Consider the following 26,777-nt stretch of genomic DNA (forward strand, 5'->3'; position numbering starts at 1 on the left):
CTCGTTCTTAGAGTAAGATATTTTGAGAAATCTTTCAGATTTCAGATACAGTTGAAGTCAATGCGTCCAATGTATTTATTCAGCATCCTTCAAAATATCTTTTGTTGTGTCTGTAGAAGAAAGTAAGTCTTACAGGTTTGAAATGACATGAGGGTGAATAAATGATGAAAGAATCTTAATTTAGAGGGGGAAACTATTACTGTAAAATCATACAAAATCCCATCTGAAAGATAACATCCTACCAATACAACCCTACACACTACCAATAGAGACAATAATAGTTTCCATTAAAACCAATACAATTCCAATTAAATCCTTTATTAGAATTTCTGGGATGGTTTCTATTTGGTATCAGCAGAGAAGCACCATCTTATCACTTCTAAGAAACAACATTTAATAGCAAGTCTTTGAACACCAATGACATTACAAAATGTGAAAATCTACTAACACACACAATACATATCTATGGTCCATTAAAACACAGACCCACAATGAGGTTTTAAACACTGGTGGAGTTCGGCCAATCATATCAGCTCTCCCATAAAGGATAGAAATAGGTTGTGGTGATGTGGTGGGCTCCATAATCTGATTATCTCTCTTGTGCCGATGGATCTTTGAGTGGACTTTCTAGAAAGTACATGTTCATTTCTTAGGGCCTGCTTTCACTAAACAGCATTCAATAAGCAATATTCATATATTAGACAATCAAAGACTGACATGAATTCCATCCAACCTCATTTCTCAACTTCAGGCACTATGATCAGAGGGGATGGGACTTAATGTTATATATTACAGGTGCACTTAAACATATACAGACCAAAATGTACAGTACCTGCGTGCTGAAGTATGGAGTTTAGGAGGGTCTCCAAACAAGTGCATAATTTTACACAGTGGTAGGTCTAAATTCTATTTAAGCCCCGCCCAGTAGCCTAACCGTTGCTATGGTAATGAATTGTAGCACCGCCCTTTTTTAAAGCCTGGATGATTCTATTCTTGGCAGTTCTTGCTAATCCAAATGTTAATGCAGCACAAAAAAGTCCATACATCCATATACTCCTAAAAAAGGTTCTAAAAGGGTTCCTTTCTTGTTCCCAAAATATCCAAAAAATCAACGGTTCTTAAAATAACCAGTTGTTTCAAATATTTTTCAAGTGAGTAGATGCATCTTTCACCGAGTACCATTTTTTAAAAGAATCATATATGGGTGTTAAACATTTTTATGAAACCATACAGCATGATAAAGAACATTTGATGTTGTGGACGTTCATTAAGAATGATATAAAATCTTGGATAGTCGGAGACAGGTCAAAGCACGGCAAAGAACCACTGACTTTGAGGACTTTGTATACATATAAACTCTGATGGCAATAAAGCCCAGGGCATCAACGGTACGACAGAAGGTGGAAGAACTATCTAACATTTTTCAGAGAACTACAGACCAATTTAAAGACCTGCTTGTACAGTGTTGCACACAGATACATAAAAACAGATGTTTCTCTCAAAAACATCCGGAGGGCGTCGCCCTGCGGACAGATAAAAGGAGCATGTCTGGTCTCGCTGCTTCTCTCGGTGCAGTGATTTCCATAACATTTACATTATGACTTTGAGGAAAGCGCGTGTTATGTAAAAGTCAGATTACAATGTGTCCCATGCTAAATGTAGACATCAAAATAGTGGATAAATAATAAAATTGTATGTAATTTTAGTCTTTAAAAACAAGAAGCAATATGTATGTCAAGATATGCCAAAAAATGTGCTATATTCTGATCAAATGGAAAAAAGTCACCCAAAAAATTTAAATTCATTCATCGTTTATTCACCCTCATGTCATTCCAAACCGGTATGACTTCTTTTCAACAGAACACAAAAGAAGATATTTTTAAGAATGTTGGCAACAAATTCACATTGACCCCCCCCATTGATTTCTATTGTATGGACGAAAAACCACCAAGACATTTCTCGAAATATCTTCTTTTGTTCCACAGAAGAAAAAAGAAAACTGATTTTGAACGACATGAGGTTGAAAAATTATTCATGTATTGGTAAACTGGCAGAGATAGAATCCTCTGTGCCAACCTCCAAAATGCGCTCAGCCAGAGCTCCAACCTGCTAAACACAGCTTTGCACAGTCCCGCTGCCAAATACCAGCGCAAATCAGCTCAAAAACATCAACTGGATATCGCACTGAGCTTCAGATCCAACCCGGCAATCCAAATCAGGCTGATCGTCGCCCTCTGGCTTGAATTGAAGCCACTGCCTAGACACCCGTGGAGGGTCGAGTCTGCCCACTGCCCAGCACCTATGCTAGACTTCTTCAAATGAGCACTAGTGGGAAACTGACAGCCAAAGAAAGAATTCTGGGTCACCAGCCAGGAAAAAGTCAAGACAAAAATGGATACATGACAGAGATGAAGGGCATGCAGACATTGATGACAGTGGACAGACACTTCCTGTATTCAGTGGATGACGTGCAGCCAAGTTAATCCGTTACATAATCTAATCTAATAGAGCCATTCAGTGACGGATTGTTTCAGAGCAGTTAGAGGACATTCATAGTCTGCAGGCTGCCAAGACCCTGAAAAGAGAGCCGCAGAGCCCCCCAAAAATCGCACAGGACAGTTTTTGCAGAAACACAATGGGGGATATTAAGAAAAGAGGCATGCTGGGTAAAGAGGATGAGTGACTGTTCATGAATTGGTCTGTGAAATGCAGTGTAGTCCTCTTAATGCATAATGTTATGCAAACGCCAACCTCAAATTTAAAGGGCCATTTCACAGCATTTACTAATCAAATACTCCATTACAACCTAAATAAGTTTGTCATTCCAGCATGACCTGAAAATATTTAAAAGAACATTTTGTGTGCTTTATTGAAACCAATAAAACCTGATCTATTTGATTAGTGACATATGTCATTGAACCTCTTTCTTTGTTTATTTCTTTTAATCGAAATCCTCAAACGTTCAGGTTGTTTGCGAGGTTAAATTCGATTTTGAATCTTAGATTTCCAAGCTTGACTTTTGAACCCAAAGTTCATTGTCAATCATCAGGGCGGGTTATGTTTATGAATAGATGTTGAAATATAAACCAGGGTGGATTTTTGCAGATTAGTGAGCTTTGTTTCACATGTTACAGTACGCCTCATTTAAAAAGAACAAATAAGCTTTTCCAAGATATGGCTCTTTTAAATCAAGCTCATCCAGTACCTCTCTGTCATTAAGTGCATCATAGTTCCCAACAGTCACACATACAAAAGCCAGATAAAAGCACACAGATTCATTCAGTAGGAGACCAATCCCTCGGTTAAGAGGACCGGACAGGGTGTGAGTGTGATACGGTGTCTTCTTAAGTGTTGTTAATCTCACAGAAATGCAGCTGAAACCCGTTCATCTGGTAACCATCAGCACGAGCATTCAAAAGAGGTTAAGAAAAATCACATGTACTTCACGTCTCATTGAGAGCTGTCCTGTCATTGGAAAAATACCTGACATACTATTGGCACACAGCCACAGGCATTCAATGACATACGAGCACCTGCTATTGATTTCTATGTCTGATTATAAACAGGTTTGTGACATAATTTATACTTTTAATAAAGTCAATTACAATATATAATTATATTAAACAAGCCTATTAATCACAAACATTCGTAACATCTGTCTACATTATCTAAAGTTGATGTAACTTCTCTGTAAGTAAACATTGGCTGCCTTTCAACCCACAGAAATCAGTTTTCAATTGAGTTTGTTAAACCGTCTAAGGAACAAAAGGCTGTTTACAGGACGTGTGATTCTGTATTCTGTGATGGAAAACGCATCTTGAGACCCCTGTGTTCAAATTTGGAAATGAAGGCCTTTCACTTACAACATTCATTTCAACAAGTAACATATTCAGCCTTCCACAGTGGCACACTTTAGATTTCTGTAGAAGCTGAATCTTTATATAGAGTAAGTGCTTCTAGGCCAATCCCAAATATGTCAGGTCTTTTTCTGTATTCCGAGTGAGAATGCTTTAAAGTGGGACAGTAAAAACCCCAGCGGGACTCCTGCCCTCCACAAACTGGGCCCACTAGGCAGGTTTGATGTCTCCTACCCCTGTCACGATGACATCATTAAACTAAAGCTGAAGACATTTTAAATCATTTTATTGTGTATATCAATATTGGGTTTTAGTGCTTTTAAGAAATGTAATTGCCCCAGATTTTTCACTTCTAGTCTATGTGATGTGTTCTCATTTCTTTGCCAGAGGCGAAATCTAGGGCTCATAAATGCTTCTGCATATAGGTTACTAGCCTATATGATTAAGGCCCAGGATTTCGCAACCAGAGGGGTCTGTAAATAAAATGTGTTGTATAAAACAACATTTTCTTTGATATTTCAAAACAGGGTAATCTTAGTAACTACAAAAGCTAACATGAAAAGCTCAACTTTTAAAGCGTTTAGATTATGGTCATGTATTTCTAACACAGAGTTGTTCAGTTATACATATTTAATGTATTTTGAAATAAAATAAACACAGTATATTTATATTAATACACATTTGAAATGCTATAAACCAAATCCAATCTTATTGTATGCGTCATCAAATCTTCTTTCCAAAAACACCTTTTCCACAACAAAGATGTTAAAGATTCTTTAAGGCCAAAAAGGTTCTTATTTGCGTATACATTTTGTAATTGTAATATCTAGCCTAAGCTATTTGCCCTGCTTCGCACCTAGTAACACATAAAAGTGAGATCCAGTCCCGTATGGGTGGTGTTCTGAAAGAATACACAGACTTTGACACTGATATTTCTCTGGTTATCCATTAGCAGAGATTGTGTATAGAGCCGAGATCTGTCCACACACACACCCATTCAAACATGAGCAAACCACCACTTCAACAGGTTTAGCTGGAGTGATCACTGACTCAGACCAGCGCTGGGGTCATGTGACCCAGACTCATTTGATTGGCTTGACCAAAACGTTCCCTTTGAACAACTTTGACTTCACATAGTGCTCTGGTTCTGTGTTGAGCTTGATCAAGCGAACAGGGTTTAGACGTCACAGACTATTTGAGAAGATTATTATAATTTGGTTATTCAGCCAGGACATAATTAAATCAAAATACTGAAATTCTAAAAGAGATGAGAAAATTAGATTTTAAACTGTATTCCTATCCTCACCGTCTCAATAACCCTCACTGTTGTCTTAAAACATATGTATATTTTAAAAAACACAATTTCACGATTTTAGATCAATTTACTTTTTTCCATTGTTTGCTCAAATGTCAAGCACTAAATCAAGTGTAACCATCATTGTGGCATTCAACGTGAGCTTGCAACATGTACTTTATGAGACAATGGGAGCTGAAGTCTTGAAATATCAGAAGAATCTTGATGACAGACGGATCAGTAAACAGACAGAGCTGGCGACACAGGTCTGCCTCAACCCAAAGTATCCGACCTTCTGATGTATATAATAACAAAGACATATTTAAGATCAAAACATTCAAGAGGACTTTGCAACACAACAGTGCCAAACCAAAATGTGCAAGTATTTGAACAGGAAACGGAGCAAAGGAATTACATCAGATTTTTTGTTACTGTGATGTGGCCTTATTTTCTCTTATCCTTTTATCTTAAGATGTATACTGTATATGTAAGCTTTAAAAAGTAAAATAAAGAAATTAAATGCTTCTTCTGGTACAGTGTTTACATAGTGGTCTATTTAACAGTACGGACAGATATTCTATCTATAGTGTTTGATCTATTTGTCACGTTCAGTTCATACAATCCTCCATTAAGGGCTCTACACAGAAGCAGATGCATTATGGGAAGGAAAGACCAACCCTTCAGGCAAACTCTGTGAAATTCTACACTGATGATATCAACAGCAACGGCCGTTTCAGTTTCAACAGGAAAGCAACATATTGCTCTCAATTCACAGAATACCTCAAGGATGTAACCGATCTCTTGCCTGAGACGTTTCTGATCATACAGAATATACCCATAAACTCAGGAAATCAGTTCACCTGAAAGTAGCAGTACTCAACTGTCAAGGTCACAGACACAACTGCAACACACACTTGCATATCTCAGGTACACACTCACCTCGCAAATCTCCCGGTCACGGCTTCTGGTGTTCCTCAACCAGCATCGGCTTAACTCGCTCAACTCCACGATAGGCTGAACCTTCAGACGTACCGTCTCTCCAGACTGCCTGATCATCTCTACTATCTCATCTCTGTTTTTACTTTCCACGTTCTGTCCGTTGATCTCTACGAGACGGTCACCTGGCACCAGACCCAAAGTGGGGTCCTTGTTCCCAGTGCCGGGCTCTGCAAAGTGGACCACCCTACGGGAGGGCGACCCATCGGGTTGCTGGTCCACCACAATCGTGCGACGGAGAGAAAAGCCAAAATCACCCGTGTTGCGTCGTTGAAGTTCCAACTCTCTGGGCACGGGAACCTGCGGAGGTGCCAAAGCAGGTAGGCGCAGATCTGCTGCGAATGTTCTCTCCCCCGTCTCAGGGATCTGGACCTTCTTAGTAGGGGAAGTTTGGTGGAACGCATTTACCTGTAGGAGCTGTGGATTGAATGGTTTGACCTCAACGAGAGGTGAGGGATTGGCAGAGTTCTGAGCTGATGGTGCGGTAGAACCGGAGGGACTTGGCTCTTTGCTTTTTTGCGAGAAAGAAAACCGCTTTATGATTTGGCCGACTGGGGAGTTTTGCTTTGCTGGGGATCCAAGTTTGGCCAACTTTTCCTTGATAGATGACGAATGGTGGCTATCTTTCTCCCCTTTGATGTCATTGACAGAGTTAACAGAGCTTGCGGCAGACATGTGACCTTGAGATCCGACCTTCCCGGTGTCAACATCTGTCAGGCTGAGCTCTGTGCTTCTCACCACATTGATTGGGATGGGACTGGAAATCTCCAGCTTCCCTTTTGATTCCCGTTTAGAAGTGCTGCGATGAAGGTTGAAGAAACCTCTCCTGACGCTCATTTCCTCTAAACTCTTCATCTCAGCCTGAGACATCCGTTCTTTCTTTTCCTTCTTCTCCTTTTTCTCCTTTTTCGCGCCATCTTTGTCTTTTTTGATCAGATGGAACATGATTTGACCAAGATAGGGAATCCACAAATGAGATGTTAGTATTGACAATCAATGTTGGTATTCAGTCATTCCTTGCACCTCGTCAACATCAACAAGACCACATCGGCAACAGCTGAAGCCCACCTGTTGGACAAAAAACATTACTCGTTTGCAATAAAACACATATTTATAATAATCAATATAAAACAAAAATACATTTTTATTGAACGCGTATTATCTGTACCAGCAAATTGTAATATATTTATAGTTATGGAAACTTTATATATTTTATCTTTACTTTCCCAAAAATAAGTACATAAATAAATCACCTAAACCATCACGATATTTGTTTCTCTGTGAAACTGTGGAGGTTGTGCTTGTATAAACTAAACAACATAATTTATTATTCAAAAAACATCGACGTAAACTTGACAAAAGATTGCGCGTGACGTTTCACGCTGTCATTGGCGGTTCCCACCTTTCCCAACAGGTAAGCTATAGAGAAAACGTCAGAGAGGTTATAACATAAACAATAAATACTAAATCCAATAATCAATGAAATAGCAATTATATAATATAAGAGTATCTCCAGCGGTCTTAAATCGATGATTTTCAATGTTCATCCGAACAAAGCGAGTTCAATAAGTCACTTCCTGAAACTCATCTCCAGCTGAACGCCGAAACGCACCCTGTCTTCCTCATTCACTGAAATTAAAACTCTTATTTCGGAACCAAAACCGTATTTAACACTTCATTTGTACATCTGTGGTGAAAGAACTGTTGATCTCACTAGACCCGCTCTTTTATTGGACTTTCGCTTCGTGTTAAACTACATGGAACTGATTTAGCTTTCAATATAAATCTGCATTCATGCCACTATTGCATTACATGACATGTTGGCATTTATATATATATATATAATAATGCCTTGATCTTGTATTGAATATATCACATAAATTAGCTTTGGGAATGTTTTGCTTCTCGTAATGCGCTTCTAAGCCTCTTTATTCCGCATTCACCCAACTGACAATCTGTTCAACTGTACAGAGGAATACAAACAATGGTTGATAAAGATTAAAAAAAAACTTACCGTTGAAACAGTGCTGGAACACTCTGGCGATACCCGGTGCGCAATAGACTGCTGCACCGGTCCGGTGGAAACGCTTCTGGAGCGTCTGACGGTCACTCAGTGGGACGCGCTCACCGGCTGAGCGCGCACCCGCGCACTGACCCCTGCTGGATATGAGTTTCTCTTCTGCATGACTGAGGTGCTTTGGAAACTTGATAATACTGTTCATTGTTCTGGTTGACATACTGAATGCAACATCAAAGTTAAACGTGTTTTATATGTATATCATTTACGTATGTCAGCATAGAGGTGCACATTAACAAAAAGTTATTCTGCAAGCTGCAATCAATTTATCAATTTATATACGAGTGTCTGTTATAAACCTGTTTTAAGAATTCACTCATACAACATACTCTTGTTATGTATAAACACTTAAGTTCACAAACATATTGGTTAGTGATAGCTCTTCTCTTGTGTCGCTCATTTGGGGTTGTTTAATTTTTGGGGTCATAGCGCCCTCCTCTGGACAACAAACCTTTATACTTGTAAAACGTTTTTGCCATTCTGTTGAAGCAGGGGTAACTGCAGTGGAGAACTGGGCGTACCGAAAGGTAGGGGCGTGCCGAAATGTCTTTTCAATTGGACATGAAAGCTGCCTGTTCGACATCATCTTAAACGCTATTGGCCTACATCTAAAGCCACTTTTTCACTGTGGTGTTTTTGTATCGAAGATTTTAAAAAATGAAACTATAATCTGCAGAATATTTATAAAGAAACTGGAGCCTATTTTAAAATTGGCACCGAATCTGACATACAGGTCACTGTCACTTTCTTTCACGTTATTTTGACTATATTGTTTTTCCCTCTTGTGCAAAGTACTTCTTACACTTAACAATAAAATGTTTTTTTAGTATTTGATTAAAAATGAAAATGATCGCATCACCTTAATCGTATTTAAAATAAAAACGAAAAGAAGCAGGTGTTAATGTCATGTGTTTTATTGCAAATGTAAAATGAAGGTTCAGGGACGCACATATTTGATTTGAACTATTTAGAAATAGGACACCTGATAAGTTTCACAATCAAATGTGAATCACAATTATTATTTAAAGGGTGGTACAAAGGTCTCTAAAATAATAACACTTACAACTGCACTAGCGATATATAAGTTCGTTATAATTTGTCATGATAGAATAACAACAGGTCATACTGTAAAAGGCATTTCTACCGTTTTAGTACAACTATGATTTAGTATGTTTGTATCAACATTCGGAAAAAGACTGTTAAGTACTCATAAAACATAACAACAGTTGCTTCTAGATGAGTTGGAGCTATTTACTTAGGCCTACTTTCTGTAATTTATTATTAAACAATTAAGCAAAAACACGTTTTTAAGGGCTTATGATCACAAATTCACAATTTCAAACCTTTGCATCACACACCTTACTGCGCTCTTCATGCAGTTTTAAGAAATGACGTATGTGTGTGGTTAAAGCTGAAGATAGAGCACCGTTGTCCAATGAAAAACCTCTCGACACGCCCCCTACCTTTCGACACGCCCATTTCTCCAACCTGCAGAGACGCCTACTAGGACTAACTGAAGTAATAAAACGCTTCTAGTAAAAAATCTCAAAAAAAAAAGATACTAAAGGTACAGACCAAACTAAAGGATTCATTACGACATTTTAAACATGTTTAAGCAATAACCAAAAAACGTTTTCAGAAAATGGCTTCTTTCTAACTAGCCTCTTATATTTGCTAACGTAACTTGCACAAAGCCTGACCTCGCTTTTATCATCCGTCACCCATTACTTTAAGAGGACATTTTCCAGGCAATATGATGTAACCAAATATAATCTGTTAACAAATATGGATGGTATAGGACCTTGAGTATTACTAGTACTTCTTTTGATTTCATCAGAACAAACACTCCTCTTTACGTTCATCTTTCTGCAAGAGTGTTTATAAACAGATAGTTAGTTGTAATCCTGCTCGGTAACTTTAGCCAGTCAACAAAAACGACCAAATTATTTCTGAAAAACGGAAGGGAAACTTAATACGAAGCTGCTAATCTTGCAGACAACTATCCCATAAACAGGTTTGCGGTCTCTCGCCATGCCTCGCTTGTTTTTTAGCGCCGCGCCGAACAGATGCGTGAGGTTACAGTTCAGATACGTAATTATAGATCTCCAAGCAGTTAATTGATACTTGTCGACATTTTTGATGTACGTGTAATTTACGTATCATTTAGTTCTGTTTTTAACACTGCAGAAAATACACGTTTGGTAGACGCAGATAAATCCCGCAGTAGTCTCGTGTAGCGATAGCGACTGTGATTAGTCTCGCGACAGTTGCGGGCTATTCATCAACTTCACTCCTGTTTTCGAGCGTCCCGAGAGTCTATTAAACAGGAGACGAAAATAGGGGCGATCTTAAAATAAACAAACTCGGATTTGAATTTCGTCTACAACCAAATCATCGGTATATTACTTAAATTCACAAACTACAGAAAAACATGTACATCAACTAGACTCTTATAATACTGAGAGGAATTTTATAAAGTAAATCACTCCGACCGATACTGCCCTCCCCCATCTCACGCGTGGTGTGTTCCGCGGGGTGGCGGAAGTCTCGCTCTGCCATGTTGAGCGCTTTGTTTCTGTAAGTGAGTCGCGATGATGGAGCAGAGCTGGAGCTCTTTCTTATTCCAGGTGAGAAACTCTCTCTCATATTCACACACCCGATATATCTTAAACACATTTAACGCGTCGCTCAACTCATGCTGGCCGTGTGTCTACTTCAGACGGCTTTATGAGCGGAGATTTTTGAAATTGAGCAGTTGGAGCAAAACAATAGTACATGAGTTCCTGGCGCCCAGCTGCGCTCCCTCCGAGATTAAACGTTATTAACCATCTATTTACGTGCATATCCCTCTATCATTTTTATGTACGTATATCCCTTCATTTAACTGTTTTAATAACTCCTTTATCTCACTATCTTGTAATGTACTCTATCTCTCCTCCTTTAGACCTCTTGTCTGTTACTCCATATCTGCCTCCATTTCTCCCTCCCTCTCTAGATCGCTCGTTCGCGGTCTAACGTTACTTCACGTTACTTTATTTACCTCTTTTCCAGTCTGTTTTTACCCCGCAGTCTTTCTATTTGGATCTCCTGAATTTTATTTAGTCAGTATCTGTATATAACCCGTTATACTTCTCTGTTTGTCCCTATCAGTGAGTTTGTGGGACAGACCGGGTCAGACACAGATGAATGAGCCACTATAGTGATTCAAACCTTGAGGATTAGTTCACATGTAAAGTGAAATTCATGAGGTGTTTGTGTCGCTACTTAATCGCCTATATCCTCCAGGATTTAACTTTTGCTTTTCCTCTTAACTTTTGCCCAGTGATTTCTAAAACTTATAAATGTCCAGTTGAACTAATGGATTTCTCTGTGTGATCTTATTCGGCTGATCCTCACAATATTCATTGTTCCTTATGGTGTTTTACAAAGACTTTTTCGTTTTTTTATTGTTTATAGGATGGTTCTTATTGTTTGTACTGGCAATAGTTAATCTGGGGCAATATATAGGTTTATAAACTGGGTTGATGCATGCATTGTTGATCCATGAGCAGGGTGGGTTTTGCATGGTTAATACACAACGGTGGTCTACTTTGTATTCTTTATAGGTTGTTTATAGACTCTACTAGTGTAAGCCACATCATTCGATACATTGTGATTCGATCCAGAGTTGCTGATTAAGAATGAATAGTTTTCTTTAATATTTGGTTAAACAACTTGGTCTTGATTTGTTTGATTCCCAGTTATTTTGTCCTTTAAATAATTGTTGTCCTTTAAATATGACGCATGCAGTCTTTTTGTGATGTGTATGTTTCTATCTTTTTAAGAAAGCTATTCCAATTTTTACTCTATTTGTCTTTGTCCTTTTCAGTACCTCTTTCTCAACTGTCTTGCGTGTAGTGACGTACAGTTCAAGTTACGGTCAGAAATTCTTTTCATGGGGGTATTTGGTGCCGTAATTTATTTACTTATCCTTATTTAATACATCCAGTCTGGGTCTTTGTGATTCATTATGGTCAAGGATATGATGTGGTGTTTAAGTTCTTCAGTCGAACTTTAAACACCAGCATGAGAAACAGAGTCTGAGAGTGAATCACATTAATTCAGTGGTCGTCATTTCAAGGGGTTCCTGTTGACCGGGGAAAGTGTAAATTCCTGTAATCCTTTTATCACCGAACTGAGGCTGGTTTATGACTCATGAGCCGCTGACTCATGAAAAACGTCCCTCGTTTCTTTATCAAATGAAGCCCCTTCTGAACCATTCAGTTAAAACTGGAGGAACAGACTTGGAATTTCGTTCCTATTTTTTTCCTTCTCATTTTAAGTCGAAGGAACTGTCTATGATGAATGAATATGGTGACGTCCGACAATCTGTGACACAAGGATTGCTCATTTGAGGAGTATTTCTGGAGTCAGTGGTCAAATTGGTGGGAAAATGTTTGCATTGAGATATCCATGTGCATGGATTTGTTTTATAAAGTCATTATGGATAAGAGGAGCTATGTATTTTCGCTCTTAGAGATGACTGATCGTCTGTTTCAATACCTTTGAGATTGAAGATGTAACATTTCTAAGAGGGTTTTAAAAGGCTGTTTTGTAGCTAAGATGCAAGAAAACATCAAGATAGTCTGGATCAATGAGCCATCTTTAAAAGTCAGAGCGCCTGAGAAAAACGTGTGAACCGCAGGAGAGATTATGTGCTGGGTTTTGTCCCTAAGGGTCTAATAGTTGTAAACGGCTGAGTTGTGTGTGTTATGAGCTGTTGTCCTTCCCACAAGCGCCCTGTTTCCTTTGTCATGTTTTTTTTTTTGCCCGTTTAATAATACTGTCCTCTTTGCCGTTTCTTTTCAAATTCAAATTTAAGAAAGATTTAGTGTAAGATGAATTACCATGTGTTTCAGCATTCAGCCCGAGCCCGGTGCGGGATCTCCATTGTGCAACCGCTGGCTTTTCAAAACTCTTATTCTCTCGCTGCACTCGTTTTCTCTGTTATTTACGTTACACTGACCTCAGCCTTCAGAGCCAATTTGTATCAAAATTGTCAGAGCGGCGTGAAAACGCAGTAGGGCTACGGTCATTCTGTGACGCACACATTTGCGAGTTATATACACTAACAAACTTGCGCGCACACACACAGTCTAGACTCACAGCCCCAGACGTCCCGTAGACATACCCAGAAACTTGGGATGTTATAGGAAGTGAACGAGCAGGTGTGTGTGTGGAGATATGCAGTGCTCCTCATGAATAGAGGAACCAAATCAGACGAGACTCCCTCACAAAGACCCCCTGCGTCTCCGCGAGGGCATCCCTGCTCAGATTCATGTCCGTCACAATAGAGCAGATGAAATAAGGAGCAGAAAGAAGCGTTCATTTTTCTTGTCCTGCGTCTGCGGCGGTCAGGCCCGCGAGATGGATGGATGACGCTGAATGCAAGGGGTCAGGTATTTAACCTCGCCCTCTCTGTGATTGCAGCAGAGCGCACGCATCTTAATTGCGGCATCCTCTTTATTGCAGTATCTGGAGAGAAAAACATTATTTCTTGTTCTTATTGCACACTTGTTTTATATTGACTAGTTTTTAGATGAAACGGAGGAACTCTGTATAGTACGAAGTGTTTCTTAGGGTCTGGAAACATAACAGTAGATGCAATTATTTGCTATTAACTATTTGTTTGTTAGTTTTAACTATTTTAATGTCTTATGGCCCATTTATATCATGACTTAACTTTCATCTGTGGAACACAAAAGAGATTTTGAGAAATGTCTCAGCTGTGTTGTGTCCATACAATTGAAGTCAATGGGGTCCAATGTCCGTGGGCTCCTCAAACTATGTTAATTTGTGTTGTTCAGAAGTCAGTCATACAGGATTGAAATGACATAAGAGTAAGTAAATGATGAGTAATTTTTTGAGGGGGCAAACTATCCCTTTATGTCTATAGCTATACATCAATTTTGGCAAACAACTATTATATAGGTGGCTTAAAGGGATACTCCACCCAAAAATGAAAATTCGGTTATCATTTACTCGCCTTCGAGTTATTCCCAGTCTGTATACATTTCAGATAAGATATTTGGAAGAATGCTTAAAACCAGACAGATTTTGCCTCCCATTGACTACCATAGTAGGAAAAAATGCAATGGTAGTCAAAAGTGCCCCAGAACTGTCCTACATTCTTTAAAATGTCTTTTTTATGTGTTCAGCAGAACAAGAAAGTGATAAACAGTTTTACTATTATGGTAGTCAATGGGGGGCAAAATCTGTCTGGTTATAAGCATTCTTCCAAATATCTTTCTCTGTGTTCATCAGAACAAAGAATTTAAACAGATTTGGAATAACCCAAAGGTGAGTAAATGATGCGAGAAATTTTCATTTTTGGGTAAAGTATCCCTTTAAATGCAAACATAATGAAATAGTTTGTTGGGGGACTAGTCATCCATCCCCGTTCCTTCAAGATTATGTGTGTTTGTGTGCATTTCTCTTTACTATGAGGAATGACAGGTCTTGACGGCTTATCAAGGCACAGGAAGACACAGGCCTCAGGGGTCAAGCCCTAATAACACCGCCTTGACCTCTCGTTGACTCGCTGTTCCGGATTGAAATCCATGTAAGATTCTTGCTCATTAGATGTGGGGTGGTTAAGGGTTTTGTTGCGTTGGGGCTGTTTCTTGGTTTGTGGGGGCTGTGCATGTTTTGGATGCTCCATTGAACATCAATAGCGGGTGAATAGTTTACCAGGTTGCTGCACTTATTAGTTCTCTTAAGGGGTGCAAGACGAGTGTTTCTGCCAGCATCCAATTCGTTTTAGCAGATTTGTGATTGCTGTGTAGTCAGGCTCCTCTTATTTTGTCCTGATGTGATGTTTGTTTTGGTTGGACGGTATGTCTTAAAATTGGCAGAAATCGGCGTCTGCTGGTGCAGGTGGTTCTGATGGAGAGTTGCGGTGAAACAAGTTTTATAAACTTGTGGTTGATGTAAGAGAGAACTGAAGCATGCCGTCCCAGCCTCCCAGAAGCTTTAGTAAACAAACAAACACCCACCTCTGTTGTAAGGACTGTGGGGTATTGAGAATTTTAGACATGTGGGTCCCGTTTTGATTTCAGAAATACAAATCGCTGACCCATATTGTAAAACACTCCCCCGTCAAATACTCCATGACATTTTTCTCTCTTCTGTTCTCTCAGCTAAAGTCTGTGTAGTTTTGTTCGCAGGCCCGTCCCGCTGAATCATCTCTTTTCAGATACGATTAATTTCACAGTCACATGACGAAGCGGGAGCGTGTCGGCAGATTGGTTTACACCGGACAGATTTAGATTCTACGGCAGCGTTTCCTTTACTTGTGTACTGGCGTGTGCTCTAACACGACTGCTGCGTAATCACCAGATCCGTGTCATTAGTTTGGGCTCCAAATGACACTTTTTAATAACTACGTGAATCATGTTGAATGAGTTCGGAATCTAATCATTAGCCCAGTGTAAAGTTTTGTGCTCTGAGTGGGGAAGCTTGACTCATGTGATTTAATGAGATGGGTTTTTTCAGTTTTTGAATGGAGTGCCTCTTCTTCTTGCCAGCTGTCCAGCATTTGAGTGTGTGTGTCTGCATGTATGTAACGTGTGTGTTCAACCTCTGCTCATCGTTAGTCATCCCACAGGCTGGCGGAAGTGCGGAACGCAGAACACTTTTAACTCAGACGGCCTATAGAATAGTGTTGTATTACAGAGGTCAGAGTTGTAATGTTCTGGCACAACAGAGGTGTTGAGCTCACTGCCATTAAACCTGCTGTGTGGTCCATTGATATCGCTCACACATCTTTGTATCAAATAGATGGCCCTCTCTCTATCTCTATCTCTCGCTCTCTCTCTATTAAGTAACTTGAGATTTGGTGTCAACTAGGGCTGTTATTTATCAATAAATCATAACTATTTTCCAGCAGTGCTGCATTAGCGTTATGCATTTGGCGGATGCTTTTATCTAAAGCAACTTGCGTTTAAAGATATACATTTTGTCAGTATGTGTGTTTTTATACATTTCATTTGTAAATAAGTCTAAATTTATGTCTTAAAAAAGGAAATTGTGTGTTTTTTTTGTTACGTCGGACTCTACAATTTATTTGTTTTTTCATGTGTTTGCCGGGTCAAAAGGTACAAACCCTACTGTTTATAAATTAATCCATGTATGCTTTCTTGGTTGTCTCAACATAAATGCTTTGTTGGGTCAAATCTCAAATATAAACATTTTGTTGTTTTAATTTAACCCAGTCTCTTGCTTTTAACCCAACCCTTGGTTAAGAATAACCCACCATCTTCAGTAGGTTTGTGATGGTATTGACTTTTCATATCATGATAAGCAATACGTTTTTAGTGTGGCCTGCCATATTATTACAGTATTGTGTTACACAAGCGGGTTGAACAACTTCAGTTTTGTCCTCTTAATCACATGAATGACAACTTAAAAAAAAACGTATTGTTCAAGTATAAACGATTAAGACAGTTATAAATAAAAATTGATTAAGATGCAAATAAAAGAACAGTAATATCCATAAAGCAATAAAATCCATTGTTATAAAAAATGTACTTGTATATAAAATATATTAAGATAAAAATGAAGCAACACTGTAAATAACAATATTTAAGACTTTCAAATTTTCCGAGTTGGCATTGTGGTAAGTCCTGATAAAAATATATAATATTTTGTTAAAAAATCATACTTTGCAATACTTGTTTTTTAACATCCCTGTCCTGTTCTTGCAGCAGGCTAATGAAGCCCTTCACCACCAGCACCAGGTGGCTCCGAATAGCCTGCTGCCTCTTCTCAACTCTGAGCCACCCGACCAAAAACCTGTGATGCCCATTCTGCTGGACCACAAACCCCCCGTAAGTGTTGCTGAGCTCCTCAAGGACAACGTTGTCAGCGGGGCGGGCGGAGGAGGGGGCGGGAATGGCGGTTCCCAGATGCCCATGATCAAGAAGGAGCACAAGAGCAAAACCCCGTTCATCTGCGGTTACTGTAACAAAGCCTTCCGTGACAGTTACCACCTGCGACGCCACGAGTCCTGCCACACCGGCATCAAAATGGTGTCCAGACCCAAAAAGACGGCACAAGCGGCACCCACCATGGTTTCGCTCATCTCCACGATGTCTCGCGAGACCTCGGGAGACCCCTCCTACATCTCCACCGTTGCCGGGATGTTTTCCACGGCGACCACCTCTACATCCTCCTCGTCCACCGTCATGTCCCTGTCATCCATGTCCAATGTGACCCAGCACAGCGCCCCCAAAAAACCCCCCAAGCCTGTGAAGAAGAATCACGGTTGCGAAATGTGCGGAAAAGCTTTCCGGGATGTTTATCACCTGAACCGCCACAAGTTGTCTCACTCGGACGAAAAGCCGTTCGAATGTCCCATATGCCAGCAGCGTTTCAAGAGAAAAGATCGCATGACGTACCACGTACGCTCGCACGATGGAGGCGTGCACAAACCGTATGTCTGTTCCGTGTGCGGAAAGGGCTTCTCGAGGTATGTGAATAATATGCTCTTATAAAAAATTATCAGTGAGTTTTATGCAATATAGAATATAGTCATAAGACATATCTGAAGCCATTTCATATTGTATATTTCTTTTCAAGCAGTGGTTATTTTTGGGTCAGTAGTTGTGCATCAGATCAAAATTTGCAACTAATGGCAAGCTCACGCTGTGTGATTTTTGGCTGGATTTTGCGGACAGATTTCTAAGGTCTGCGACAAAACCTCCGGATCGCAACCAAATCGGTGCTTTTTTCGGTCATGGAAGCTTGTTAAGTAAAAGCAGGTCATCAATGTGATCTGGACCTGTCTCGAGCTATCCCAGAAGCTACTTTATTTTCAAACCTGTTGATCGGCAATATACACTTGTGCACGATTAATCACGGGTACCGCTGAATCCGAACTGGCTGCGATAATGCAAGGTTTTGATATTTTATTTATGCGTAGCTTGTCCGTGAAGCACGGCTCTGGGATCAGTAGGAAATGCTGCTCAATCGAAAGGCAGTGCGAGTTTGAGCCGCTTATAACGTGCATTTAAAAAAGCTACACCCGTCAAACATGATCATTATACATATACTTTATTATCATGAAAATACCTGAGGAGGCTTGAGGAACAGTGATAAAAACATGTCCTTAGGCATTTCCTAGAACTAAGTGTGTTATGGTAATCTTCTGCAGTGCGTATTTGGAGTTTCTGCACGAGAGCACCCTCTGGCTTTCGGATGCAGCAGCATTTTACCGTACATCACTCATAAGTTGTGCATAAATCCAGTGATATATATTTTCGGTTAATTGGGCAGATGTGTAATCACCAAATCAGAAGATTTGTGCCAAATTATTGCGTGGAGGAATTAAAAACTGCCGCCATATATTCGTTAACATTGCAGAGCGTGATAAATGGCCAGTATAACAGACATAAAGCTATTTTAAACAATCCTAAAGCAACAAGTCTGTATAATGGAATATAGAAAACACTTTAGTTTTTCACACTCCATTCCAGTGTATGGCGTAAACATCAAACTGGAAGTTTTCACGATGTGGGAGGTGTTTTCGCTGTTGGTCCTTGACCAAAGTCTTTTTGTTAGCGCACTTTGTCTGCGTTGTGTTTTGTAGTGTGCGTGCTGCTACAACAAGAAGTTGGAGGATGACAAGAAACCTTGTTGTGTAATGTAAGCGCCATAGCAATTAAAGTAGTCTCGCAGTCCTGTAGTGTTATCTCTGCTTAAGTTGCTGTGATGCTTAAAGGCCATGGCATACTTGACTGTCCTTGTCCGTCTCATGCACAAACGTGTCCGCACAGCTTCCTGCGCATACTCATCATGGGTTAAGCGCGGATGTGTGCTTTACCAGACCGTCCGAGGGCAACGCTGAGTCGCGTCATTTACAGACATACTGAAAATGAATGATTGAGGAAGGGTTTTCGCCAATGCGAACTACAACCAAACAGTTTGGAGAAGGATATGCTTCTAAGCTTACTGTTCTTGGTTTCAGCTTGTTGGTTTTGTATCCTCCTTCTTTGACAATGGCACACTGCATACTTTCTGTGTTTGTATTGACCCCTAGTGGACTAGGTCACTTATTTTGCGCATGCGCTGTTGAATGCGGCATGTCCGTGCGGTCTCAAGAAATGGGCTGCAAGCGGACGGGGTGTGCAGCTGACCGCTGACCCTTCTGATGACGAAATTTGCGTCATGCGGACGGCTAGCGTATGGGCGGACCATACTTCCAGCTTTAGTTTCAATAGCAAGGATTTTAGCCTAGTGTGCTGTACATTAGTAAAACTTAGTCTTTGGGCTTCAGTTTGTTTGAAAAATGAAAATGATTCTGATCAACAATTTTCTATTTTCTATTCGCAATCTCACAGATTTCCATCTTTCTTAAAAATGCTTAAAAAAACGACAGATGATAAGTGTTTAAGATCGCTTTTCATCCAACACAAAGCTCTGTCTGATTGTGATGATGTCAGTGTGTTTAATACTGTCTCTTAAAATATGTGTTCAAAGCTCGAGCCGAATCCACCATCTGCTGTTCTGATGATGTTAATGTCGTCTCGTTCCTATTGGCTGCCGCTGGCTGATTTATAGTTCCTGTGAATGGATCTGACTGGCTGCCTTTGTAGAGCTCAGCATGCCGAGGGTCTGCGTGAACAGAGGGGGGGCCTTGTTCCGCTGTTATTCCTTTTTTTCCCTCCTGTTTGTTCTGTCTTAGAGGATCAGCACTGGGGTTTCCTTTGAGTCACTCAGGGGCCTCATACACACGGCTGCTTTGGAAGTCGGTCCAAGCTAGTCTTATAACAACTTTTTGGGCTCAGTTAAAGGGATGTTTCACCTTAAATAAAGATCTGTCATAATTTATTCCCCCATATGTTGTTCAAACCTAAGTGACTCGTCCTATGCAAGAAGGTATTTTGAGAAATGTTGTATTCATACAATTGAAGTCAATGGTGGCCAATATTGTTTGGTTAACAACATTCTTCAAAATATCTTATTTTGTGTTGTGCATATAAAAGAAAGTTGGGAACAACTTAAGGATGAGGAATTAATCAAAGATTTTTCGGGTGAACTATCCTTTTAAACAGAGAAGTTGGGTCACATAGGTATCCTGACTGCATCCTATTTCTGTAACCGCCAATGCGTGACTAATAATCAATCTGAGGATTAATTTCAGGGATAGCAACACACGTCAAAGCACAGAGATGAAAAAGAGCTGTATTTAGAGCTCTGACTGTTTCTGAGAATGTCACCTGAGCACAAAATGTACAGCCCTCTTTTGGCAGACAGAGTCTTTGAAAGTCGTGTCAAATTCACATTTACTGGATCTGGGTTGGATTATTTCCCCTTCACTGCTGGCTTGTTTTCACACGTTGTGTTGTTCCGAACCAACAATATCCACTTTGCTCCTTTAATTTATAATATAATCATTTATAATTTGAGTTTTGTCACAGAAATGAAATGAGATCTTAAACTGTTTTATCTTCTCAGGCCAGATCATCTCAGCTGCCATGTGAAGCATGTTCATTCATCGGAGAGACCTTTCAAATGCCAAGTAACGGTAAGAATCACAACCTGTTTATTTGAATGAAAGAAATTGAGCCTCTACAGAGATCTGACTAACCGGTATGGCTTAGTGCTTAAATATCTGTGCTGATTATTGAAAGATGGTAGTTTCAAACCCCAAGACCCCTTAACCAAAGCACTGCTGCATGTTCTGTGAATCTCTTTGGAGATGAAGGTATCTGGAAAATGTGGATCAATGCAATCAGATTTCAGATTGGCTTGTTAGTAATGATGTTGTGTTTCTCATGTTCATTGCAGGCCTGTACATCAGCCTTCGCCACCAAAGACAGACTTCGGTCGCACATGATACGACACGAGGGGAAAGTGACCTGCAACGTTTGCGGAAAGATGCTGAGCGCCGCCTACATCACCAGCCATTTAAAAACACACGGCCAGAGCAACTTCAACAACAACGTCTGTAACAAAGGTAACTGTGATTGGCCGACCCGACGGCCAATCCGCAACCAGCCCGGACGACGACTCTGCCCACCCCTCCGGGTGGCTCTTATAACTAGTGCTGACATCATTCTACTAATACTCTATTCATTCTGTCCTCCTTCTTCTAAATCTCAGAGCTCTTTGCTGTCTTGTCAGCTCCCAAATTCTCTGGTTTATTAGAGGTGACTCCGTCCTCAGGCTGTTCCACTTATTCTGGTGTTACAGAGGCCAAATTGAGACTAGAGTTTTTGCTACTTATTTAGTACCACAAACCAGTTTCCTCAGATTTACTGATCTTGAAACAGTTCCCAGCTGAGATTATTATGCTGTATTTTAGTGCACCGTTCCGGACAATGGAGTAGCTGTTTTGACGTTGTTTTAACATTGTGTTATTGTTGTTCAACGTCGTCTCTAATAGAAAAATCAATATATTTTTACACAAAGATTTGAGCTTTGTGTTATCCTCATATTTGGCTGTGATCTCTAACGCGTTAGCTAACCTAAGCAGTTATGATTATTATGAAATTATGATTTGTACGAATCACTACCTGGGTACTGAAGCATTTAACTTGCATTTTAAATTGCTCTATGTTTGACAAAAGTTTCGGTCATTTGTTTTGTTTAAGGGCTATGATAGTTTGTTGTTTACCAAGATTTCCGTCCATATATTGCTATCAAACAAATGGCAGATGGTGGGCATGACCCTCAACCTGTGGAATTATAAAGGCCCAACTGGGACGTTTTGAAAAATGTTTTTACTAGTCAAATTGTGATTCATGGAAATATAAATATATATAGCCTATATTATATTTAAATATACATTTATTTATATTTATTTAAGTATTTGTTGTAATATATACACATGTATGTGTGTGCATTTATATAGAAATATACATGCCACACCCATATAATATATAAACAAAAACTCATTTCATTTTGGAATCGATTCATCAATTAAACAGTACTAATTTTGATCTCTACACAAAGTCTCAGCATATGTGCTATTCAGTGGTAGGTCCCATTGCGTTTCCCACTTTTGTTAATCTAGTATTTTCTCTGATTATTCTCTGAATGCACAAATGTATTGATTACCCGATTGGCCCACCTCTAAATCAGTCATGATCCATCTTTTTCTGACATGTAGTTTAGTCTTATCACATCTTCCCTCTCTTTAGCTCCATTATTAGTTACTAGCTCAATATTTTATGTTTGTTGTATTTACATTGATAAATTATCTGTTTTTATATTTTTTCGATTCTCCCTTGTATTGGAACAAGAGGCCGAAATATATTACGATTTAGAAATGATAGTTATGTCTGAATTCACATTGAACGCTGCGATGAAAAGCATCCCATGATGCATCACTGCAGGCATCTGCCTGCCCGTCATAACCCTCTATCTGTTTCTAAATAGGAGACTGGCAGTGGAACCACTCAGGGCTCCGAAAAGGTAAAAACGGAACAAAACAACCCCAGGTGGAACAGTAGATACACACACAATTCAACAAAATTTTGTCTCTTCAGTCGAAAGGGAAGTTCACATCCCAAATGCTGGCATGTATTTACAGGGTCATCTAGGGGATGTCACAAACATTAAAATGATCAGCTGATAGGTGATGCTAATCCTTAACAAAGAGACCATATATTACAAATAAATATAACACATCAGTCTAGACACCAGAGAGTTCGGGAGCACAATACACACAAACCCTCATCACTCTAATTCATCTCTCTCTCTTTACTCAACAGACAACACGGATGTTTGCAGTTCTGGCTCTTCCACACCGGTCACAGCCACAGCCCCCATCACCTCGGCGATGAACCGTGGCAACTCCAGCCACCCCGTTACCATAGCAGCCCAGATGAACATCTCCACCAACACTGTTAACATCACATCTCCCATCAGCCTGCAGCACCCGGTTACCATCACCGGGCCCGTGAATATCGCCCATCCCATGGCCATCTCCACGCCCATGTCTATGAACATCGGCACTCCGCTCAACATCGCCATGAGATCCATGGACAGCATGCCCTTCCTGTCCCAGGTCTTGCCATCTTCTCCGCCCTGGTAGAAGCAACTGTGAACCGACCAGCCTACTGTCCTGACATCCATTTGACTTTCACACTGACCTTTGACGCCCGTGTGTTGCGAGAAATCCCATCACTCAGCTGCATCGCAACACTAGGAAGATTTGCCTGGCTTGATTTACCCATCCTTGGATTTATGAACTTGTACCATTGCGTTTTCTGCACATGGTGAGCTCGGTAGCAGGGCATTTCACAAGTTTTTAATAGACAAATGCAATAATTGACGTGCATCTTTGAACTTTTTTTTTTTTAAATGAGCAGAGGGCCGATGGATTATCCTACTTTATGGAGGCGTTACCTGCTATCAGTATTTAAGGAAATGAGTCCGACAGGGACAACTGCTTCCATTGGGAGAGATGATATTTTTCTTTATTTTTTGTAAACAAACGTTTTTTTGGGGGATTTTTCATAGATGCGTGTGAGGGACTTTTGCTGAGGTACAGTTGTCTGACCATCAGCTGTGAACGTGTTTTGTTTTCTTTATGAATAGTGTTTGTCACGACACTGTTTACAACTGTTATTTTATTCTGTGAGCAGAGGCCGTCTTTGTTCTCTTATTGTTTACGTGGCTATTTTTACGGTGTCATAGGTTTTATTTTTCTTAAGGAATAGAGAAAAGAGTCTTGCACTGAACGCATTTCCCTAAAGAGTCAGTATTATCTAATGAGTGAATATTTTGATATGCATGACCTGTGTGTCTGTAAAGTATACGTGCGTTTCCACGTCCACAATTATGTGCCCTCGATGAACCTTTATGCCTGGTGTGGACTTTAAAGCCGACTACTACCCCACAGTCTAAACCACGTTACATCACCAAAGTGTGACTCACAAGGGCATTTTTGGGAGCCCAGTGTTGTAAAGAAGCCAACAGTGTGCCAGACCGACTTATGAGACTTTTTCTTCTGTGGAACACAAAAGAAGATATTTCAAGAAATGTCTCAGTGATTTTGTGTCCATACAATGGAAGTCAATGGGGGCCAATGTTGTTCGGTTACCAACATTCTTCAAATGATCTTCTTCTGTGTACTGCAGAAGAAAGTAAGTCATCCTATTAAATGCTTGCGTTTATAGCACATTTGCGACAGGACCTGCGAGTGTTCGATAACCAGCTTATAAAATGATTTGAGGCCTGCGTTGATGCACCATGAAGTTTTAAGTTAGTTTGTAGGTGAAAGTTTTTTATAACCCTGTTCTTATTAATTCTGCTCAGGAAGTGTGCAGAGAGTAGTCTGGTAAAATTGTATTAATTTCCATGTTTTCCGTTTTTAAAGGCTGCGTGTGGAACCCATGACATGACCCTCGAATAATTCATGTTTGTGTGTAAATATTTTACCTTTTTGGTTTAGTTTTCGTTTAGTGAGTGGAAGTAGAAAGACATCTCTCAGTTGGCACATCTTGATCGACGGCGCCGCCTATTCATTACTACATTTAAATAAGTAACGTTGATCTGCTATAGTGGTTTTATAGTATTCTCCTGTAGCTAAAGCCCACAGATATAGTGTAAAAAAAAATGTTCCTCCGCTTGAAACAATGAATGTTTACAGGCCAAATTTTTACACTGTGTTGGTCACATGCTGGTCTGTTTAGAGTTAAAATGTGTGTGTTAGTGAGAACAAGTAGAATGAGCGAGCTGTGAGTCAAAACAAGAGCCCACCTGACTGATTTTAGGTACGTTACTTCAGTCACTTTCTCTACATACTTCGCTCGTCCCAGTGAGAAGAGATCGCTGTATTGAAAATGGGGCTTTTCAACGATTGATCGTATCCAGAAATAAAGTTTTTGATTATATTATACATTTCTACACTGTGTATGCTTATTTTGTATTTATAAACGCATACATGTATATCTTTAGGAAATACTTGCATGTATATATTTATATATAATTTAAATTATATATAAATATTTATCAATTCTTATCATTTATATTTTTTTACTTATCATGTATAAGTATATACTTGTGTATCTGTTTATAAATACATAACTAGCATGCACAGTGCACAAACTTATATCACCATAAACACAAACTTCTATTCTGGATGCGATTAATCGTGATTAATCGTTGAACAGCCCTAATTAAAAACACTAAATATTTGATTGAATTGTATGCAGTTTTATGGGTAGATTTCCCGCCACAGCCTCTGAAGCTTGAGACGGTCTGAGGCTTGTGAACGGATGCCGTCCTCGCCCGCACTGAGACTCAGGAAGATGTTTTTCCTGGTCAAACACGATGAACCCATGTGTGCATGTGAAGCATTTTTGTCTCCCATCACACCAGAACAAAGCATCTTTCCTTAGTTTGTTGGAGAATGAGAAGGCGTGTCGATGCATTTCTTTAGTAGATGCATTGCAATTGCCTCTTATGTTTGCCAAATTCAAACCAATTAATGAAATCCAACCAAGTGAACGTTTTATAATTGAGTCTGATGTCGTTTTAATTCAGTTGTTGGACTGGATGATTTTGGAGCCCCTGTGAAAGCGGTTGAATGTATATGTTTGTACAGAACTGTTTAGCTGGAAGAACCTAGATTACAGATAGACACGTGAGCGAAAAAGAGCAGAATAACCTTTTATAAAACTTTTGTATTAGTACATTAACAATGGTAATTTTGTATATACGAAGACTAGGCTTTCTGAGTAGCAGAAAGGAAAAAAAACATTCCTACATTTTTTTTAAATGTAAGTTTGTCAGAAATACTTATGTAAACATGAGCAATGTTTTATGTGCCTTTTATTTGGGTTGTCTAAATAAAAGTAAACTGTAAAACATGACTTGGTGCACTTCTGTTTGTTCACAATAATAGTTAATGTGCATGCATCATAGTTGTTTTTGCATTGAAAAACAGGTCATTTTTCTGTAAGATTTTGTATCGTAAAACTATTTCAATGAATGTTTGAACAGATTTGACCCAGTTTTAGTAATAGAAAATGTTTAACTATCATGGAAATACAAACTTCTGACATCTGGATCCGAAGCAACATATCTTTTTCTGGAAGTCTGTCTGTATGTCTGGAAATCAGCCATAACCAATAGAAACACTCTCGGTCTACAAATCTGCTCAACACAAACAGTTTCACATCAACAAAACTTAAACTAAGTAAATGGTTTCTCAATGTGCATGACCCTCAACCCCCCAAAAATCCTTTTTCATCTCTAATTCATGGCTCTCCATCTGGCCCTGTTCAAATCTTCCCTTCCCCCACCCCGGTCCCTAATCTCATGTGCTGCCTTTATTTCTTGGAGAAATCTCATATTGGTCGTTAGGGCTCATTTCCATGTGCATTGGCTCCATTGGTGCGCGTTCACGGCCTCACGCTTGCCGCATCATTTGATCAGGCGTGACGCGCCCCCGGGATCCCAATACAATCAGCCCGGGGTTTAATCTCGTGTCCGTGAGCAGGTGCTCCGGGTTCAAGTTCTTTTGTTTCACCCCTCACTGTCGCCTCACAACGGGGAAAAA

The 26,777-nt window shown here is 39.7% G+C and overlaps 2 protein-coding genes across 3 annotated transcripts in view; one reads left to right on the forward strand and one right to left on the reverse strand.

Annotated features, from left to right (window-relative positions):
• The window catches only part of myo18aa (myosin XVIIIAa), a 36,784-nt gene extending 28,478 nt beyond the window's left edge, over positions 1-8,306 (reverse strand). Inside the window, exons 1-2 of the mRNA XM_056736257.1 lie at positions 8,162-8,306; positions 6,091-7,215 (exon numbers count right to left, since the gene is read on the reverse strand). Coding sequence (XP_056592235.1) covers positions 6,091-7,092 — 1,002 coding nt within the window. The 5' untranslated portion in view covers positions 7,093-7,215; positions 8,162-8,306. The remainder of the gene's footprint in view (positions 1-6,090; positions 7,216-8,161) is intronic.
• A 2,466-nt stretch (positions 8,307-10,772) lies between these two features.
• vezf1a (vascular endothelial zinc finger 1a) lies at positions 10,773-26,085 on the forward strand. 2 transcript variants are annotated; one of them, XM_056736885.1, is made up of 6 exons: positions 10,773-10,851; positions 16,969-17,732; positions 20,720-20,789; positions 21,053-21,221; positions 22,646-22,681; positions 22,981-26,085. In XM_056736885.1, the coding sequence occupies exons 1-6, from the start codon at positions 10,816-10,818 to the stop codon at positions 23,301-23,303; spliced, it is 1,398 nt and encodes a 465-aa protein (XP_056592863.1). In that variant the 5' UTR covers positions 10,773-10,815; the 3' UTR covers positions 23,304-26,085. The 2 variants fall into 2 exon arrangements, with proteins under 2 accessions (XP_056592863.1, XP_056592864.1); XM_056736886.1 differs by lacking the exon at positions 22,646-22,681.
• The last annotated feature ends 692 nt before the right edge of the window (positions 26,086-26,777 follow it).

The sequence above is a fragment of the Triplophysa dalaica genome, chromosome 22 (assembly GCF_015846415.1).
Source record: "Triplophysa dalaica isolate WHDGS20190420 chromosome 22, ASM1584641v1, whole genome shotgun sequence".
In the NCBI taxonomy this organism is placed as follows: domain Eukaryota; kingdom Metazoa; phylum Chordata; class Actinopteri; order Cypriniformes; family Nemacheilidae; genus Triplophysa; species Triplophysa dalaica.